Source organism: Chanos chanos, chromosome 12, assembly GCF_902362185.1.
Source record: "Chanos chanos chromosome 12, fChaCha1.1, whole genome shotgun sequence".
Classification (NCBI taxonomy): domain Eukaryota; kingdom Metazoa; phylum Chordata; class Actinopteri; order Gonorynchiformes; family Chanidae; genus Chanos; species Chanos chanos.
The window spans coordinates 23886290-23906711 of NC_044506.1; the positions used below are offsets into that span (position 1 = coordinate 23886290).

At 41.0% G+C, this 20422-nt stretch overlaps 3 protein-coding genes across 3 annotated transcripts; all 3 read left to right on the forward strand.

Moving 5' to 3' along the window:
• Positions 1–1093: 1093 nt before the first annotated feature.
• On the forward strand, positions 1094–2985 carry hoxa11a (homeobox A11a). The gene is made up of 2 exons (XM_030789581.1): positions 1094–1712; positions 2753–2985. Exons 1-2 carry the CDS (start codon positions 1094–1096, stop codon positions 2983–2985), a joined length of 852 nt encoding a protein of 283 aa, XP_030645441.1.
• Positions 2986–8136: 5151 nt separating this feature from the next.
• LOC115824909 (homeobox protein Hox-A10-like) lies at positions 8137–9985 on the forward strand. The gene is made up of 2 exons (XM_030788626.1): positions 8137–8980; positions 9708–9985. Exons 1-2 carry the CDS (start codon positions 8137–8139, stop codon positions 9983–9985), a joined length of 1122 nt encoding a protein of 373 aa, XP_030644486.1.
• Positions 9986–14301: 4316 nt separating this feature from the next.
• hoxa9a (homeobox A9a) lies at positions 14302–15263 on the forward strand. The gene is made up of 2 exons (XM_030789584.1): positions 14302–14839; positions 14992–15263. The coding sequence occupies exons 1-2, from the start codon at positions 14302–14304 to the stop codon at positions 15261–15263; spliced, it is 810 nt and encodes a 269-aa protein (XP_030645444.1).
• Positions 15264–20422: the final 5159 nt, after the last annotated feature.

A 20422-nucleotide genomic window follows, 5' to 3' on the forward strand; every position in this document is an offset into this window, starting at 1 on the left:
ATAATTCAATATACATGTTTGTAATGACTGTCTAACTTGGTCTATGTTTGCTTTGTTGGTTCTAAACTGTGTAGTGTTTTACGTTTGTAAAAGATCCAGTCGATGCTGTGACTTGAACATGACCCTTGCAGGTCTCTGACCAAACGCGACCAGCCGCCACACAAGGCTTCGGAGAGTGAGTCGTCATGTAAAAGTCGACGAAGCACGTAATTTAATGGAGAAAAATTCCATCACACAGACCTGCATACGGTCTGAAGCCAAAGTCTATCCTCGGAGAAGGAAGGACATTATGGCGCTCAATTTCACATTATCAAAAGGTTCTGTCCACACACCCTTCCGCCTCCAATCGCTGGAAATGTAGAAACTCAGGCCTCACATAAGAACGAGTCTATGGCTGACCAAGCCGTTGCGTAATGTTTTCAAAGACAAAAGTCCACTCACAGAGGAGTATAAGCCTACGCGGCCTTGGCATTGACAACATATTTAAAACGTTTAGGCCCACGTTTCTAGTACACTGAGAATCAAATGCTCATAATTATGGGAGACAATCTGTCATGAGCGTGTGAAATGGATCCATTACTGTATCGGAGCTCATCTCAAGCCGTTTAACACAGCACAACGGTTAACCAACAATGACAAAGACCTCCAAACTACAACCTCTCACGTCGCAATCTCTCTCACTATCCCTCTGACACTCTCACATACTCACACACTGACTCACTGACGCACACACACACACACACACACACACACACACACACACACACACTCAATCAACAGTGGACATACACTGAGAGACTGAGAGTGAGAGAAAGAGAGAGAGAGAGAGAGAGAGAGAGAGTGAGAGAGAGAGAGAGAGAGAGAGAGAGAGAGAGAGAGAGAGAGAGAGATCTGTCAATCTCAGCTCAGAGTCACGTGACTATAACTTCCCTTGGAATGGATGGAGATGGATTTCCACGTCAGCTTACGTCTCAAAATTTCTGCCTCGCGGATTCCGCTTCAAAGGAGGGCAAGAGGCACACGCGCCTGAAAACCATGTTAAGGACGTTGTGTACCAAACTCGCGAGCCTCAGCTAGAAGCTGCACGGGTAAGATGATGGACTTTGATGAGAGGGTTTCCGTCGGCTCCAACATGTATTTGCCCAGCTGCACATACTACGTCCCGGGGGCCGACTTCCCCACATTGCCTTCCTTCCTGTCCCAAAGCCCGTCTTCTCGTCCAGTGACCTATTCATACTCTTCCAACCTGCCGCAGGTTCAGCCTGTCAGAGAGGTTACCTTCCGAGACTATGCAATCGACGCACCCAGCAAGTGGCACCATCGAGGTCCCTTGTCCCAGTGTTACCAAACAGAGGACATTGTGCATCGTGAGTGTTTACCAGCACCGACTACCGTGGGTGACATGTTCACAAAGAATAGCTCCGCAGCTTACCATCATTCCACATCGGGCGCGAGCTCCACAGCAAATTTCTACGGGAGCGTAGGGAGGAACGGGGTGCTGCCGCACGCGTTTGACCAGTTTTTCGACACTGCTTTCGGGGGCCCAGACAACTCATCCAACGGTGACTACACAACGGAAGATAAAAGCCACACGACCAAACAGTCTATGTCCGCGCCCGCACCGGAGCATGAGACAGAGGGAAAGGAGCGTCGCGATACCAGCAGCCCCGAGTCTTCTTCCGGCAACAATGAGGAGAAGACGAATAGCGCTAGCGGTACGTATAAGCGGAACGGCCGTGTTATGAGAGAAAGTTTGCAATCTTGCGCGCTGCTGTTAAAATTTTATATGCTGTTTTATAAGCGTATGAGGTTTATGGAGGGCCCGAGATTTCCCCAACAAAACGTACTTATAAACTGTGAAGATCACGTGCTTGGAATTGAAATTGGCCGTGAAAAACATTGGGCTTGTGTTCTCCTTTACTCAAAGCTAAACATTTTACGTCTAAATATCATGATTCGATTGAAATAATAACTATTAAATTACATCTTTGGATTTCACGTGTCACTATTAATTAAAAAAGTTATTTTAGAGAGCCTTTGGATGTCATTTATGGGCGCCTGAAAAAAACACGGGTGCGTACAGAAATTGGATAGTGTTTTGAAACTTTTCTGCTACTTAGCGCCGGCTGTTAGATCACACACAGCAGGAACATAATAGTGCGAGACCCCAACTTAATCAAGTAGATTGAAAAATATTCCGCTATGAATAACTCGTTCGCTGAGAACGTGATTGTGGCGTTGCTTTGTTACCCTGCTTCCTAATACATCAGACAGAACCGAAAACTCTTTCAGATTATATATAGATTCAGGCATGCTGATACAACCAAGAACCGTAGAAATTTTAACTTAACGTTGGCACCAAAAACATACATTTATGAAAATTACGTTCTCAACGTCGATGGGAACAACGCTCTAAAAGCACCGTTTGCAAAATAAAATAAAATTTCCAACTTCAACTTGCGTATTACGGATATCACCTCAACATCATGCACATTTCGATTTTTAAAATAACTTTTAAAAAATAAATCTGGACTAACTTTGTCCTGTGATAAAAAAAAAACAACAATGGGGGAGGGGGGCAAGCAATAAACTCAAAAACATTTTGCTGAAGTAAATTAATATCCTTTGCTTTCTTTGAACGCGTGTGTGTCTGTGTGTGTGTGTGTGTGTGTGTGTGTGTGTGTGTGTGTGTGTGTGTGTGTGTGTGTGTGTGTGTGTTTTGGGGGGTATGTGTGTCTTTGTGTGTTTAAAGCTTCTTCTAGGGCACGTAAAAAGAGATGTCCATACACAAAGTATCAAATCCGGGAGCTCGAGAGAGAATTTTTCTTCAGTGTGTACATCAACAAAGAGAAACGTCTACAACTGTCCAGGATGCTTAATCTCACCGACCGCCAAGTGAAAATCTGGTTCCAGAACCGGCGAATGAAGGAGAAAAAACTGAACCGAGACCGTTTGCAGTACTACACCACGAACCCTTTGCTTTAGGGTACGGGAATACAGTTTCAGGGACTACAGCAACAAAAACAACGCAACGACATGACATTAACAATATCAGTGACTGATTTCAGTTTTCTGGATGAGGATTCACAATGACCTCTTACAATTATATGGTTCACCATAAAAAGATTCTTTTTTACCTAGTTTGCACTTGGGGTGTTCTGCTCGTGCACAGAGATACATTGTCCTCTATCCCTCTGATATTACGGACTGCAAAGCCGACTTTTATGAGAAGCTCGTGACGCACAGCAGCCTCACATATTTCGTTCCACACCTGTATCTGGACTATATGTAATATTCGTGCGTGACTAATTAAATTCTGATATATATTTTTTGTAATCAAAGACTTTCTTGTTTGGGAATGTTGTTTTGAGCTTCATAACGGTGTGAGGTTATCTGTGGAGGGATCTAGGCTTTGGTGTACATTTTCATTATTGAGACTAAGGGCTTTGATTTGACCAAATAGTTAAAGACCGTTAGAACTAAAAGGTGTCTTCTATCTATTTGTAAGACTAGCCTATTTTTTCTTACGTCATCGACATTTTAATAACTAGCGTGGTGTATGGCTCGCCATATTAACGTTAGCTTCGCGTCTGAGAAAATAAGATGACGATACGACAGACAAATCTCAGCGAATTTACTCTTGGATTTCACTTGTCTCTGCAAGAGCATTTGACAGCTTTAGTGGTTTTAGTGGTTTTAGTGGTTTTAATCACAGCAGTCGGGATAGGAACAGCCGTTTTCCAGTATGGGAAGAGAGGTAGGGAGAAATCCACAGCAAACAGACAAAGAACTCTGATCACACCCTTTTTATACGCAGACAGCTATGTATTCTCAGTCTGATGGGACATTAGGGTATGTGTATGTATCTATCTATATATCTGTCTATCCATCTATCCACACACACACACACACACACACACACACACACACACACACACACATACATATATATATATATATACACAAATATACACATACATATATATATATATATTTATAAGGGGGGAGTACTTGTATTGTTTACATATCGGCCAGTTTTGTATCCGAGAGAAATGAGAAAATGCAAGAGGAATATCCTGCTGCATCCCGAAGACCATATGCTCCCAAATTAAAAGATTTAAACCTGTCCTTAAGGATATTCTTATGCGGCATCATTTGAAACATTTTAATTGGAAATAATTCGATTTCCAATTGTACATGTTCTATTTGATATTTCAGCGGCACTTGTAATTTCATGCAAAACCTGTATATTGCACACAAACATAGTGCGAATTTGTTACGGAAAACAGGACATACATTGTCATGAGAAGACATTTTTTATCTGATAAAAATTCTGTAATATGCAACCCTGATTCGGGAATTTGCGCATTTACAATATATATATATATTTTTTTTTTCATTAATTGTTCATAGCGCCAACCTGATGTTCTGACATTTCGTCCGCTGAGGACTGCTTCACTACACTTAACAGCTTAACTACGAATCAAAAGTACGAAAAAAATCACATCTATCTATCTGTTTATCTGGTTATCTAAACACACAACACAATCCGTATATATATATATATATATATACACACATACATATATATATGTGTGTGTGTGTGTATGTATGTATATATATGTATATATATGTATATATATGTATGTATTGTACACAAACACACACACACACATATACATATATATATATATACACACACACACACACGCACACATACGTACATAAATACGTGTGTGTGCTTATAAACACACACACACGCATAGTGAGAGAGAGAGACGTACTTGTATTATATCGAGGCCTTCCCGTTTCTCTCTCGCTCTTTTGGCTTTGAACTTCTTTTATATCTCTCGCCATTCACTTCACCCATAACCTTGGTCACGAGACTGGAGTGGTAACGATACAGTGCAATTTCTGACTTAAACGCATTTACCTGATTACAGGACAGGAATTCACTGGATTATACTAACCTTGCAATTTTACATTCCCAGTGATCATGCTACTTGTTTCTGAGAGTGTTTCTTTGTACTTTAGCCTATGACAGTCCGAAGAACAATACGGAGAGAGAGAGAACGAAAGGTGAGGCGGCAGTGAAGTTTATGGCAGAGCGATGTTGAGCAGTTGGGCCTGATTAGCTCATCCTTTCAGGCGCTGAGGAATCTCAGCTTAATTATGGAGACATCCTCCCTGTTGCTGCAGCAACGGGGTCATAAAAACCGTCTGCGTCTAGAGCATTTGGGCAATTGCAGTGCAGTGCCATAAAGCGTCTGAGAACCAAGGTTATTAGGCACAGTTCTAAAGAGGTGTAAGACGAGGACGCCAGAGGACAACAGGAGGATGAGTCCAGTTGCATGTAGCTTGGCTCGAAGTGATACATCAGAGCCACCTTGTGCGTTGTCCATTCTTCTCTCTGAATTTATTCATCTTTTCTCAACGCGAGATTTGTAGTCACTGAGGGTTTATCGGAGTTGGCGCACATGTAATGGCCACAGGGTGGCGCTCATGAGATCAATGTCATGGCCGACAATCCTGTCCTATGGGCCTGGAGACAGCTCGGCGTGATTGAATCGTTTGTGGAGGTAATCAACAGACCACGCTGTTAACTCAACCGCTACAAGCAAAGAAAAAAATGCCTATTTTATTTGAATGTTTTACTTGTGTGTATACGCGCACTGCATCCTCTACGCAAAAAATACACACAGCTGCCACAATTACGTTAAAGTATGTCTTGTCCAAGATGGTAGCCCAGAAGAACAGCTTTACAGTGAATTGTAGGACAACTTTAGCACAACTTTACAAGGAACTGTGTTGGACAACCGAGTGCTGTCCTGTTCTTTGTTAAATCTAATGCAGATGTGCGTGAACATTGTAAGAGTGCTAAAATCAGTGTTGTGTGAAATATTTCTATCAGTTAACCTCAGTCTAGAAACTGTACAAAACGTTCCGTATTCTTATTAAATAAATTATTAGCGTGTACAGGTATGTAGGGTCTTAAAATGTCTGTATTACCACAGAGGCAAATATTTCACAGCGAATGAGCTATGCTTTGGCCTTCACCGATTAGGGCGTCCATTACGGAGCCAGCTCCACGGGCAAGGCTTTCATTTTACTGCATCTGTGAACAAAATTTATGAGATTAATTTTTACTGAAACGATCAATAATACCGAATTTATAGTGGCCTTAGCAGTCGTGGTAATCGTTCATTCGCTCTAAAGACTTGTTTTAGACACATTTGGTCAGTGCATGTAATCAGTCTTAATGCTCCTTTTTTTCTCATTTCGAAAATGAATGATGTAGTTTAAAATCTAAATTGTGATTCTGAAAAGCGATCCGGACTTTCCGCGCGAGGTGTTCGCTTTCGGCGGAAAAGCCTGTCAGGAGAAAGAGGAGCCAGCGGAGTACTTTTTCTCTTTGCATGTATACTTTGTCTCTTGTGAAAAATAAATGCTTCCGTTGATCGTAATAAAATATCAGATTATTGTTTAGAATTTCCGTTTACAAGGAAACCGATATGGCTGTGGAGAAGCACGAGGCTCAAATTTTAAAGGCATCTTTTGCCGCTGGGCCAAGGGAAACGGGGGGAAAATAACTCAACAGCTGTTAAAAGCGTTTAACAGTCATTTTAAATAGCAGTATATCTTAATATTTGCTCTGTATCAGCTATTGGCCCAGTTTGCACACTCTGAAAAACTTAACTAAATTGTTAACTTGCTATTTGTTGTGACCGGTGATCTGGGCATACACCCCAGTGAGACGTGAAAAGCTGAGACGCACTGTATTTATTGCGGTTGTTTGTAGCAGCAAAAGTAAAAGTGTGTTTAATGTTGTACGACAGAAAGTGAGAATAAAAAAATCACACTTTCCGAATCTTTGGCATTTAACTTAACTCACAAGTGAGAAATGATAATTTAGCTATTAAAAGTATGAGCTGGTCTTTTATCGCCTCGAAGTTAACGCAGAAAGCAACTCATGCAGCCAGCCAAAATTGTGCGGACGGATCGACCAGTCCTCCAAAGCCTGCAGTGCCTGTCTGTTGACTGAATATCATCAGTAATAGCTATCAGACTGACAATATTTTTAACTCACAAGGTCTGCCTTGGCTGTACGATCCGGGAGATATCTTAATGAAGCTAAATTTTGAGAGCTTCATAAGTCAGGCATATTTGGCTGAAGGTTTTATTTATTTTCGCGTTTAATACAGTTGTGACAGCCACTTGTTTGAAAATTTCCCGTCGGTTCCACTGTCTGCTCAATTTTAAATTAAATATGACTGATATATTGGCTGTAATTTGTTTTCGTAGTTGAAAGGCAGTATTTTTGGGTGAGTGAAATATTACTTGCAAGTCAATAAATGCGTCCTAATCTTGTATATAATTCGATTATTTTCAACATAAACACGGCTGTTTAAAATAAGCAGTGCCATATTTCGATCGCTGCGATATTTCCAAGTCGTCGATGATACGAAGAACTCAAGTTTTTAAATTTAAAGCTTAAGCATTCTTTTCACATTTTCCATTGAAGACAATAACAAAGAATCATATTTTGAAAAACTTTAAAAACATAGATTTAAAAAAAAAAAAATGAAATTATATATATATATATATAAATTATGCAATGGATGGTATATATATTTATAGTTATATATAATTTGATTCTACTGTCAGTTTGACAATCAGTTACATTCTAAATAAATTTATTCCCCCGCAATTCTTGATCACTGATATTGTAAAATTGTTTAGGGATTCACTAAGTTCATGTATCTTGCACAGACATAGCTGTTTGCTTTGCTTGGAAATAACTGCAAATTTAGATGAATAGCTGAATAGCCGTGGGGCCTTTGTGTTTTGGGTACACGTGTCCAAACACTTGAACCACGAAAAGAAATTTGTTGCCAGTTATAGTCAAAGGCGTGTTAAAACATATTTTAGTGTGTTGCGAAGTAGTGAGAGGGAGAGATTAATACATGCTAATGTGTTTTTTTTCCCCCTCAGCTGTAGATCAGATATGGCCGCCACCCTCTTAGAGAAGTAGCGTAGGTAGGGGCGTGGTCTCCTGTGTTGTGCGTTCCCACTTGCTAACCGCTGTGCGTAGAGTGGCTAGCCATTTTATCATATGCAGCATGTTAAGCTGTGAAAATGACAACCAGAGAGAATTCCCCGGATCCCGCGCCAAAATACACCGGGGTAACGGCGTGCTCCGAGAGCCTGACGGGGAACGCCTTCCTCGTCAATCCTCTGATGAGCGCACGGAATGAATCTGACTGCAGCAACTCAGCCTACACAAGCGTCAGGACCGACCGTAGGCCACCGAACCCCGAGGTGAACTATTACAGACTGCAGAACTGTGGGCTCTATTCTGCCATAAACAAACATCCAGAAGTCGATATCCAGAACATGGAGCCAGCGCATGGCACCTACATGACAAGCATGGAAATGTGGATGGACGGAAAGAGTTCGTGCTACGTTGGTGACCCACCGGCTAACCAACAGCGAAACTGCTCATTCCTTTGCCTCTCCCCGAGGAACATTAAAGAGGAGAACGCGTGCTGTTTCTACGAGCCACGGAAGTGTCAGAAAACAGGACCTCCTTATGTGGGGCACTCAGCCTTCTGGCGACTCACTCCTGGCTCGTGCGCAGGTTCTTTAGATGACACTAACGCAGTCCCAGTGCCTGGCTACCTCCGAACTTCTGAGACACACTCACTAATTAAAGATTATCATGTAGGGTCGTTGTCTCACTTGAGACCTCAAACTGCGGTCTCAGCAGGAACTGCAGTGACTGATCGCTTCGACGTCTTGCCCGCTACTGCAGTACAAGTGGAGGTTCGGGGGAAAAACAGCAACAAGGCAGATATTACCCAACCCGCAGACGTGGCACGGGCACATCCCCGTGACAACGACAAGGAAGAAAAAGACACGTCCCCTGATGGAGCCTTGTCCTCCCCAGAGGCCCGGAAGAACTCGGGAGTAAACAGTAAAGGTGAGACCAACAGATCTTGAACGTAGAGGAAACATGTTAACTACTCCCGATAAAAAAATGCTCTTTGGGATGGAATAATTATTCGGACGGGCATAATTTAACCAATTAAACAACTACGGCGTTTAAGTAGAGGATCGCCAGGTTAATAAACCCAGTCACAATTTCTGAATCATAGACTCTGAATTATAAATCTAGAAGTACCAAAGGTCTTCGTGAGTCTCACCAGCATCGAATCGAAATATTGTTTTCTTTGAATTAATGTTTAATCAAACCATCTTCATCTTATCGGCAACTGTGCACATTCACATGTTTCTAGAGTAAGTGTTCTGGGTACATCATTCATAGCCACCCACAGAAATAACACATTATTACCAATTAGTGTGTGTGGTCCTGAGAAAGAGACAACGGCGATACTATAAAAATAGTATTAAAGATATCAAAACAATACTATAGCCGAGTGCTTTCGTTTTGATTTGACATGATGGCTTTCCTTTCACCCAGAACAGAAAACTTTTTTTCAATCGCTTTGAACGAGTCCACTCAGGACATTTGGGCCATGACAAATTATTATGTTTGCTATTATTAAACAGATGACCCCCCCCCCCCCCAACACACACACACACACACACACACACACAGACCTAAATATAGGTCAGATATTTTGCTCAAACACTAGTTCCGCTGCACTGCATTGTTTTAGGTGCAATATGAGTCGTTTTCTTTATAGGAGACTCTAAAGCAGAGATCACAGCTAGTTGGCTAACGGCAAAGAGTGGCCGGAGGAAGCGCTGCCCCTACACCAAGCACCAGACCCTCGAGCTCGAGAAAGAGTTCCTCTTCAACATGTACCTGTCTCGAGAGCGTCGCCTAGAGATCAGCCGAAATGTGCACCTGACGGACAGGCAAGTGAAAATTTGGTTCCAGAACCGCCGTATGAAACTGAAGAAAATGAATCGCGAGAGCCGAATTCGAGAGCTCACAGCCGGCATTTGTTTTTCTTCGTGACGTTTTTTTTTTTTTAGTACACAATACTTCACTGCTTTACTTGTCCGGTAGGACATGCCCAGTTTTTGTGAAGTGCACTGTGTTTGCATCTTGCATCTAAGCTACTGACCTGACCTTCATGTTTACATTTAAGCCACTTCAAAGCCACCGTGACTCCTGTTTGTTTCTGCTTTGAAGTTAATTGGAGTATTTATCATGTAGTGTATTCACTTCGTTATTTCAATATAGAGAGTCCTGCATATGCCTACAAACTTACGTAAAGTCAAACACATGCAGGTAGGCCTATTTGGTATTTAACTGAACTACTTTAATTACTGCAATGTACATATTTTTGCTGATTTTCTGTGACATGCTAAGACATCTCTCTTTTCTCTCTTTCTTGCTCGGTGTCTGAGTAATACGTTCTGGGTGCCTTTTGAGGAAGTTGGCGTGTTCAGACAGATTTCAGATGGCATTATGAATGTGCAAAATGTAGTTATGCTGTTTGAAAAGAATTAAATTAAATATTTACGGACATCATTTACCAGAGGGATTAATTTCAATGTAATCCCTGATGTCACTCTTACCTTATAGTGTTTGTGTATTACGTATTTGCTAATGAATAAATGATTAGTTCCAATTTTGTTGTCTATCTATCTATCTATCTATCTATCTATCTATCTATCTATCTATCTATCTATCTATCTATCTATCTATCTATCTATCTGCCTGTCTTGCCGTCTGAGTTTGTCAACAGGTCTACCCTGTCGCTGTTGTCTTGTATTGGGTTTGACAGCCCACTTCCTCAAAGTTTATATTAGAGTTTGATTTTATTTTTCCGTATTAGAGTTTGATTTTATTTTTCCATAGAGTGATTTTATTTTTCCATAGTGCCGTAAACGCTTTCAGTGTGCAGTTTGTAGAACGCGGAACCATGTTGAATATTGCCCAATAAGAAGGCTACAGGCGGTTTGGGCCTTTTTTTATAGAGTTATAGAACGGAGAGTTTATAGCGAGTTGAGCCGGCTTTGTGGCATTTTATGACAGGCTGCTAGATGGTGTTCGTCAGTCTGTTGAGAGACGCGCCTCAGTTGTGCAGTCTTGAATGAGAGTAGGAGAAACAGCAAAAACAAAACATTCAGTCAAGTCAAACAGTTGTTCTTCTCCTGTGGTACTCTACCGTTACATAAAGGCAGGTGAGTGCGTATTTGGGTGTCTTTTGTGCATTTTCCCTTTAACTTTTTCTATACTTATGTTTACGTTCTGATTTCAAATAGTAATGCTTAATTGCTGTATATAAAAACAACTACAATGATCAGTCATATGCTGGTTAGTCAAAGGGAGTGACATTGCGGCTGGATATTATTTTGGTTCAAGGTTTGGACTAGACTGTCGAGTGGTTTAGGTAGTTTCATGTTGTTGGGATCCATATTCTACCTCTGCAACATGAAACTGTCTTAATTGCCCCAGTTAAGTTCGTCTAGACAATATTGGTTTTTTTTCTCCTCACTATTAAATACGCATATGATGAAAGCATAGTCCATTGGAGAAAAACAAGGAAATGTAATTATTTTGATGGGCATTATGAAGCATGTTCAGTTCTTTCAGATCACTACCTCACTCTTTTGACAACGATTTTGACTGGGGAGAGTTTCATTCACCGTGACATTAGGTCTCTTTTTTGAAAAATACATACGCCAATTGTTGCTCTTTAGAGTAGATTGCTACTGGTGAGTGTTGCGGGGCTACGTTTAGTTAACTCGTGATGCAGTTTGAGCACATAGACAAGGCCTCGGTTATGTCCATCGTGTAAAACAGGGAGGAGCTGACGAGAGAAAGATAGTACGTCTCTTGGGCAACAGCGACCTCAATGCCGGTCAGAAGAAGAGCTTGATATGCTTCCGCTCTAAGAGGCCATAAGAGGCCTCCCGTACACAAAAGGAAAGACAGGCTTTATGGCCGCATTCAGGCCTGGTCGACGGGATCTTCTCTGCAGTCTAAAGGTTATGAATAGCGCCTGCGGGAAATCTGGGCCGTGCTTGCAAACATCCAAGGCCGTTTACTGCCCGAGAGTGCTTTTGTCTCTCCGTAACTTTTTTCTTTCCTTTTTTGAGAGGTGGCTGCGTTTCCTGCTGTAAAAGCATAGGGCAGTAAACATCGTCATGCGTGCCAGTGACCGTCCTGTTTTTCGGATCACGCAATAAGATGTTTTTTTTTTTTTGTTTTGTTTTTTTAATTATGAACATGCGCTATTTGCATCGTTATATTAGTATGTTGTCTGTAGTACGTCATCACAATTTTAAAAGGTTTTGCCAATAAAAAGTTTCACAGTTAGAATATAGGCATACATTTCAAGCTATTACTGTATTTTCAGATTTTCGAATTAATCTTGCTGTTTAACACGTCAGAAGTTTGGAAAAATGTCTTGCAGCATTATATCGTTATACAGTCACACAGCATACGCTGTAACAGTGTCTTCTATTGATTTGATTTGATTTTCTGTGCATGAAAATAAGAAATACCACATGAAAATTTCACTGTGAAGACTAAAATGGCTTGCAAAAGGCAACGCGTATTTCTTTTAAACTAAATGACGCGTTGTATGAATTTAAAGTACTCTCACTTATGAAATTATATGTTTTATTTTATCTGAAAAGCTTCACGCAAGAGGGCAAAATTCCAGTCCGCATAACTCTAATTGTTTCTTTTAATATAAATAGATAATTAGACAGGACAAGATAAATAAAACTTTTGCTTGTGTGGTTTTCATGTGCAAGAACTGTATTAGCTTTGGTGCCAGCAATCGCAGTAGCACAGCATTAATAGCACCATAACATTGCTAATATTAGTGATAGATTTAATTGCTTAAAATGTGCGCGTTTTACAGATACTAATCATCACTGCAGGGCCTGGACAAAAGCAGCATTATCACCTTTATCAACAATGCATTTGAAAACGCTTAAATGTTGTAATTTAGTTATTTTTCGTTAAACGCAGTATCCACAACTCCTCAGCAAAACGTCTGTGCATGCCTATGTAAAATTGCATCGCTTTACAAATAATACAATAATACAAATAATATGTGTGTGAGTGCGCGCGCGCGTGGGGGCGTGAAACTTTGACTGCTGTAGAACCGCTATGGCACAAAAGCTAATACTATCAAGAATTGAAAACTTGAAGACTACGACAATAAACATTATCCAGAATATGTTACTGTAAATCAGTGTATTACTGTGTCGACGGGCCCTTATTTGGGAGAAAGTCGGATGCGTTGGAGTAATTATCTATTACGTTATAATTTCACATTTTCTTACTTATCCCAGTCAGACTCGGTGAATTCAAACAATTGCCTGCATTTAATTAAATTTAAAAAATGTAAACAGAGATAGACCCAAAGAACGAGAAAAACGCCCGTGCTTTTGAACCCTCTAAACTCGGATTAAATGAATAGTTTCGCGCTATTATAGCTACCGTAAATTTATTATAATATTTTCAGTTATGAAATGATTATTGTAAATGTTGCAATGCGAAATACAACAGTTCATGGTAATATAGGAGATACCACGCTTTATTACCCAGCTGCAGTTGGGTTACCCACGTAATTATCAACTTGTAATATAACCTTATGTGATCCTCTTACGTTTTCTAAATGAAAATGTATATTTCTAATAGCCTTTATGAATATCAGGAAAACGGCGAAATTAATCGTGGCTGTTGGAGAGATTAATTAGCCTATTTTGTACGGCAAGGTGTAAATTTAGTCGATTCCGTTTTATTTTGAATGGTAACTCTCCGTTTTATTTTGAATGCTAACGATAACTTTAAGCACACATGTCGCTGCATTTATTTAGGGTCTAAAAATCTGGTCTCCAGCCCAGCAATAAAATAATACGTGTCTCTATCACTGGATTACATCTGAAAAAAAATCTGTTGCGTCCTTTTAAGTCTGTTTCACCACGCGCAGACTGTAGGGCACGATCGCATTTTTATTTTATTTTATATTTTTGATTAAAACGGGAGCAAATTTGACTGTAGGTAGCTACAGCGTACTGCTCTTTTTATAGCAAGCTCCATTGATTCATTCTTTATTGTTCTGGCTCTATGATCACGTGCGCAGGGTACCCAATCGAGTTGCAGCCAGCTTCCAACTTATTATCCGACCAGAACGCTTTCTGGGGGGAAGTTGCTGCTTGATTTTCACTGCTTGTTATTTTGTGTGGGTGTTAGTGTGGGTGTGTACCTGTTTTTGTGTATGTGTATGTATGTATGTGTGTGTTTGTGTATATGTATATATACATACATATATATATATATATATGCGCGAGCGTGTCCCTGCCATGTCGACATCCGGAGCCCTGACAGGATACTACGTGGATTCTCTAATTCTCCCCGAAAGCAATGAGCTGGCTGGGGCCCACTTTTCCCCTGGCACGGGGCTTTCTCAACACATAAGGCAACCATCTCTCACCACCGAGCACACGGAGCTCGGGCCCTGCACGTTCCCGAACAAACCCTCCGTGTTCGCCAGTTCGAACTGGAGCCATGCAACGGCGGCATTTCCGAGCGGCGCACCTTCAATGTACCATCCTCATCCCCAGCCACAGTCTTCAGTGGGAGGAGATTACATACAGTCCTGGCTGCTGGACCCTGCATCTGGATCTCTGCCGGTCACTGGACTACCGACGGGCCGTAACCACTTCCCTGTGAAAACGGACGTACTAAACAACCGAGGGCCTGATGCATCTACGGGGTCTCATGCCCCATTCCTTTCAGGGGACTTCACCAACGGGGGATATTACACGGACACCAAGACCCTCTCCACTCAGCCCACAGAAACAGGCGGTGAGAACGAGGAGAAACCGATCATCGATCCAGGTAGGACCAAATTCTCTTTTTTCTTACCTTAGAGACTCCAGTAGGCAGCTGGTGATATGACAGAGTTTGAGAATGAATATTTATTGTTGATACCATGGTCTGTGAGAATCTCCTGTGTTGGATCTTGGACTGGTATTTAATATTCGAGTTAGCGATGAAGTCTTTCTTCCTTTACTTTTCCCCAGACAACCCCGTGTCCAACTGGCTTCACGCGAGCTCCACGCGAAAAAAGCGCTGCCCCTACACAAAGCACCAGATCCTTGAGCTGGAGAAAGAGTTTCTTTTTAATACTTACCTCACACGCGACCGTAGGTACGAGGTCGCCCGACTCTTAAATCTCACAGAAAGGCAGGTAAAAATCTGGTTCCAAAATCGACGGATGAAGATGAAAAAGTTCAACAAGGATGTCGCTAAAGACGAATGAAAGGAAACGGGCTTTTTTTTTCGGTGATGATGGCAAACAGTCCTCTTCGTACTGAGCTGCATCTAAAAATTAACAGCTGGTGTTTTCGATTCGTTTTTCTGACAATGGAAATTGTTTCCATGAAAGCATGCACAAGTAACCCAGTCATATGGGTCTATAGATTGGACTACCTGTGTGACTTGTACATTGATTAACCCATTGAATGTTGCACAAATCCAATTTCTTTGTTTGGATGTGGATATTTTTCCTGACGCGGCCTTCCTTGCTGCTATGGACTGGTAGGCCCCTTTTCCTTGAAAGTAAACGAACCTTTATTAGTTGTATTTGTGTTTTTAGACCTTGTTTGTGTCATTGAAAATCTTTGTGTGTGTTTCAGAATATAGTGCGTTTTTGATGTAATTTTAATGGCTAGTTTTAGCGGTTGGCGATTTATGTCACTAACTTAGCAGAAAACAATTTGGTCGAAAATTGCAGGCGCTGGTTGGACTAATGCTGTGTCTTCACATACAATGGCATGCATTTAGGCTTCTTGGTCTTTTGAAACTCAGTTTTACGGACAACCAGTGTAGGATAAAAATGTTAGTCTTTTTTTCTTAACTACCTAGATGCCTGTCCACTACCTGCGTCAAATTCACGTCCTTAAATTGAAATCTTTTAAAATGTTTGTACCGGAGGTACATAAGAACTTCAGGGACAGAAAGAGGCAGATTTTTAATCAGCGATAAAGACACAAGAGTACTTGATAAAATATACCTCACGGTCGAAAGACCATCCCAGATTCTGTGATGTTTATTTTTATTTTCTCGAATGTAATTTGTATTTTATTTATTGAATAAAAACAAATAATGTCTGAAAACGTATATCTTTAGGCATCTTTTATCTGGTGATTTTCATGCTTTTCACCCCGTACTGAATTGAAAACTAATTTATTTTTTTCAGTCGACTTCTCTTTTGCATTCGAATAGGTTCCATAAAATCTTAAAACAGGTTAATTAATTTCCTGGACCTGCAGGTCTCATCCTTATATTTTTCTGTTGATAAACTTTGGCACATCGTCCAGATGCAATGGAAATACAGTAGACTACACCATGTCCATTATTTTTTCTGACTAAAATAGGTAAAGCGTTGTACTGCTGGATGTGGTCTCTCGGATGATGATCTGAAATAATTAAAGAATTAAAATATTAGGCTACTGTTGTAGAAGAGCACTCACAATTAAAGCACTCGCAAGTAGTAAATTAAGCACTCACAAGTAAAAACTGAGAAATCCACCTACCCCCCACCCACCCCACATTCACACACACACACTCTCTCTCTCCCTCTCTCTCTCTCTCTCTCTCTCTCTCACACACACACACACACACACACACACACACACACACACACACACACACACACACACACACACACACTGGCCTTAAACACATTCCAGAGTGTGTGAATGATAAGAGGCCATGCTGGCCCTGTTGGGCTGTCGGGTGAACAGGCTTGTAGCTCAGCTCTGGCAGAGGAGTTTGTTAGCTGTATACCGCCATAAAAGACAATTACAGCTATAACCGTTTATGGGGTGCAAAGCGCTGCGAGGCGAAAAAGCGCAACACAAGAGAGATATTTGGAGGTCCGACAGCTGAAGCCTGGGAATATGAAGTCATATGTGTATCTCTATGGTGCTCAGTTTGAGTGCAACTGATGTACAATGTATCCACCTAACTGGTTCAGCACAGCATATGGGAAACCAGGGCTACAACAGTGCACAACATGCGCGTTAAACAAACTATTGCAAATCATTGGGACGATGACCTGTTTTAAGCTTTTAACTTTTGTTTTTATTTATCTGCTTTTCCTACAAGAAGGACGAAATGGAACGTACATGTGAATTGCATACGTAGAGGCCAAGTAGACACAAGTACTCCAGTGTGGACGTTAGGCGACGCACTGGGGTCTCAGACTGACAGGACTTCAAAGGCGGCTCTGCCGAGTCTTTGGGCCATAAAGTGAAGGCTTTGCCACACTGTCTGGCATTCCGTGTTTAATGGCTTTATGGCAGTGCAGACGCAATTAGGACGTTCCAGAACCAGGCACCCATTTGAGCATTTTTTTCTCCTGTTCTGTTCTCTAGGATTGCATTACACGCGCACAAAAGGCGTGCGGAAATAATTCTGTTTTATTGGCCTCTCCGGCTGCAGAGAGCCCCACGGCCATCTTAAGCACCCTTTGTGTGGACGATGTATGCCTTCTGATATTTAAGAAACACAGAAAACATAGAAATGCTGAGAAAGTGCTTTATTACTATTATTGTAGAAAAATTCTTAGCATACAGTCCAAAGAAGTCTAATAATCAAACGTTTGTATTCCATGTATAAAATGTGTGTGTGTGTGTGTGTGTGTGTGTGTGTGTGTGTGTGTGTGTGTGTGTGTGTGTGTGTGTGCACGTGTGCGTGTGTATATGTGTGTGTGCCTTCCTGTCTGTATTTGTCTGTGTGTGTGCGGGAGCGAGAGAGAGAGAGAGAGAGAGAGAGAGAGAATTCAACCCTGCTATTGCAGAGTGAACCCACTAGGTGTCAGCAACTGCCCGCTCCGTCGCCCGGTGTTCTGTCGATTTGTCCTACCTTATCGAAATGTCCTACCGTAGCGTAGATTGATAGTCACATCTATTCATCTTTGCTACCCTGTCGGGAAATACCGCCGCAAGTACGTTGTGCTACCATAGAGGCCGAAAAGGTCGATTACTCTTTTTTTACCTTATCAGAAAATGGTTCTAAGCTGATTACATTATTGGTTTCATTAATTCATCCAACAGCAATTTCGAAAATGCTGTCAAGTAAATTTTAATACTAGGCGTATCCTACTTACAATTTATCCACCACAAAAACTGTATGAATTTCAACAGTTTAGTTTACATACTGACATATAAATTTGTAGTCTAGTTTGTCATCTAGTTTGGAAACTTTAAATACTAACCCTCTGACAAGTAACCTTCCGCCAAGTAGGTGCGCATGTGCAGTAACCGTTGATCGGACCGCTTGATTGGTAGGACAAATCGACAGAACACCTTGTCATCTGCCACACAGTCCACTTAGAATATTTCAGTAACAAACGAATGAATAGATAGATAGATAGATAGATAGATAGATAGATAGATAGATAGATAGATAGATAATCTTCCACACATTCTCATGACATGTTATGTATGATTTATTTTTGACCGCCAACTTTAGGCCCTTAGTTGTACAGAGCTCTGCAGCCAGTATATCAACAGTGAAAACGTCGAAGCCACGTTTTACTACCTCAGTTTTTACTACTACAACAACAGCAACAACAACAACAAATCTTTACATAGCGCTTTTCTTGCATATCGCACTGCGAAGTGCTTCACCGTAAATGTAATAAAAAAAATGACCACTAACAAAACAACATACAGCAATGTATTTGTAAAGGATATAAGGACAAGGTCAAGGACGTAGGCCCACTCTAAATGTAGAGGCGGCTTGATCAGACAGTGTTTTGTATTTGGTATTTGGTTAGCATTCTGCTACTACCAAGGCTACGACTACTACTTCTAATATCCATTATTATTATTATTATTATTATTATTAATTTTGTTGTTGTTGCTGCTGTTGTTGATTTGTTGATTTGCTGTTAGTAGTTGTAGTAGTAGAAATAGGCCTACTAACACGTGTCATATCGCTACATGATTGGCTTTTGTCAATTCTGCCATTTAGTAGAGGTGATATATGATTTTTGTACCAGACCTTGCAGTTAAGTTTGTGATATATGCTATTTGCATAGGAAGGGATTTTTTTGGAATATTGGAGCCTGTCTCTCACCAAACGTAAGCCTTTTGAAGTTGTTGCCGGGCTTGAGCGTGGTCCGAATGCAGGAGCGCTTATTAATTAAAAGAAGATTTTAAAAGACTGTGACCTCAAAGGGCGGGGCGATGTTCCTTCGGCAGTTATTTTTGTCTGCGTCGCAGGTAAAGGGAAAGTTTTCCTTTTTTCATTTCTTTTCTCTTAGGAGCTTGTCCCCTCATGACCGTGGCATAAATACACACGACTATTGACGTTGGATGGACATTTGCATATTTTTTCCTGAGATGCTCAGAAATTTAATTGGGTGTTTTTGGATGGCCACTGTTATAACCAATGTTGTGCATTAGAAGTAATGCGTCATTGGGACGTAGGCCAAACTGGATATATTTCTTCTCCAAGAATAAATATGCATAGGTTATGGTACAGTATATTACTGGTTGGTTGCTGGACTAAGGAGTGTTCTTATGAGCAATATTATTATCAAAAGACTGGGTTTCACAATAAGCAGGCATCAGCGTGGCATGTATGAATGCTATATAAACCAGCAGATATTTTTTTACGGCCAAGTTTAATTTTGGTGGAATATAACATTGTGGAAAATGTGTGTTCATCATCAATGAAAACGAAAGAGAATTGTTGATTGGTTACAGCGCGCTCACGGTTTGATTAAGCGAGCCAGCTGGGCCTGCTCTGGTGAATACGGTTGGTGTGAACTCGATTTCTATTGGCGTCATATATCACCAAGCCTCGTAAAAACGACACTGAGGATTCTGGACCAACAAATCAACTGGAAGCGAGAAAAAGCATTCGTCTTATTATAATGATTTGTCTTTTCAGTAAAAACACTGAGCTAAGCCAGATGCAGGGTGGGAACTCTGGGATAGAGTGCAAATTCTGGGAACATTCTGGGATTCCCTTCATACCTTTTTAATGCTGCAGTATTATGTCATTTTTCTCCAAGCTCACATCTGGACACAGCGAAGCCTTGGAATCTTAACGATTCCAGACCAAGACAGCGCGAGGGCTGCAGACACAGCTACTATCAGGCACTGAGGCCTTTCGCATGTAACCGGATGTGCTACTGAATGGGAAATAAAGTACGCCGCCACTCACGTAGCCTATATTATTGTAGGCCGCTGAATATTACGGAATTGTTAAATGGCATGATGATTATAGTTGTATAGAGGCAAAGCATGGAAAGACATAAATGTGTAATTAATCAATCCCATTAATGAGTTCTTTGGCCGTAAATTAATAATACCGAGGATTTCCCCTGGCATCCGCTTGCCTCTCATTCTCTGAGCCTCTGTTTTTACTTCCATGAGAACATAATAGATCACTCCAGTACTA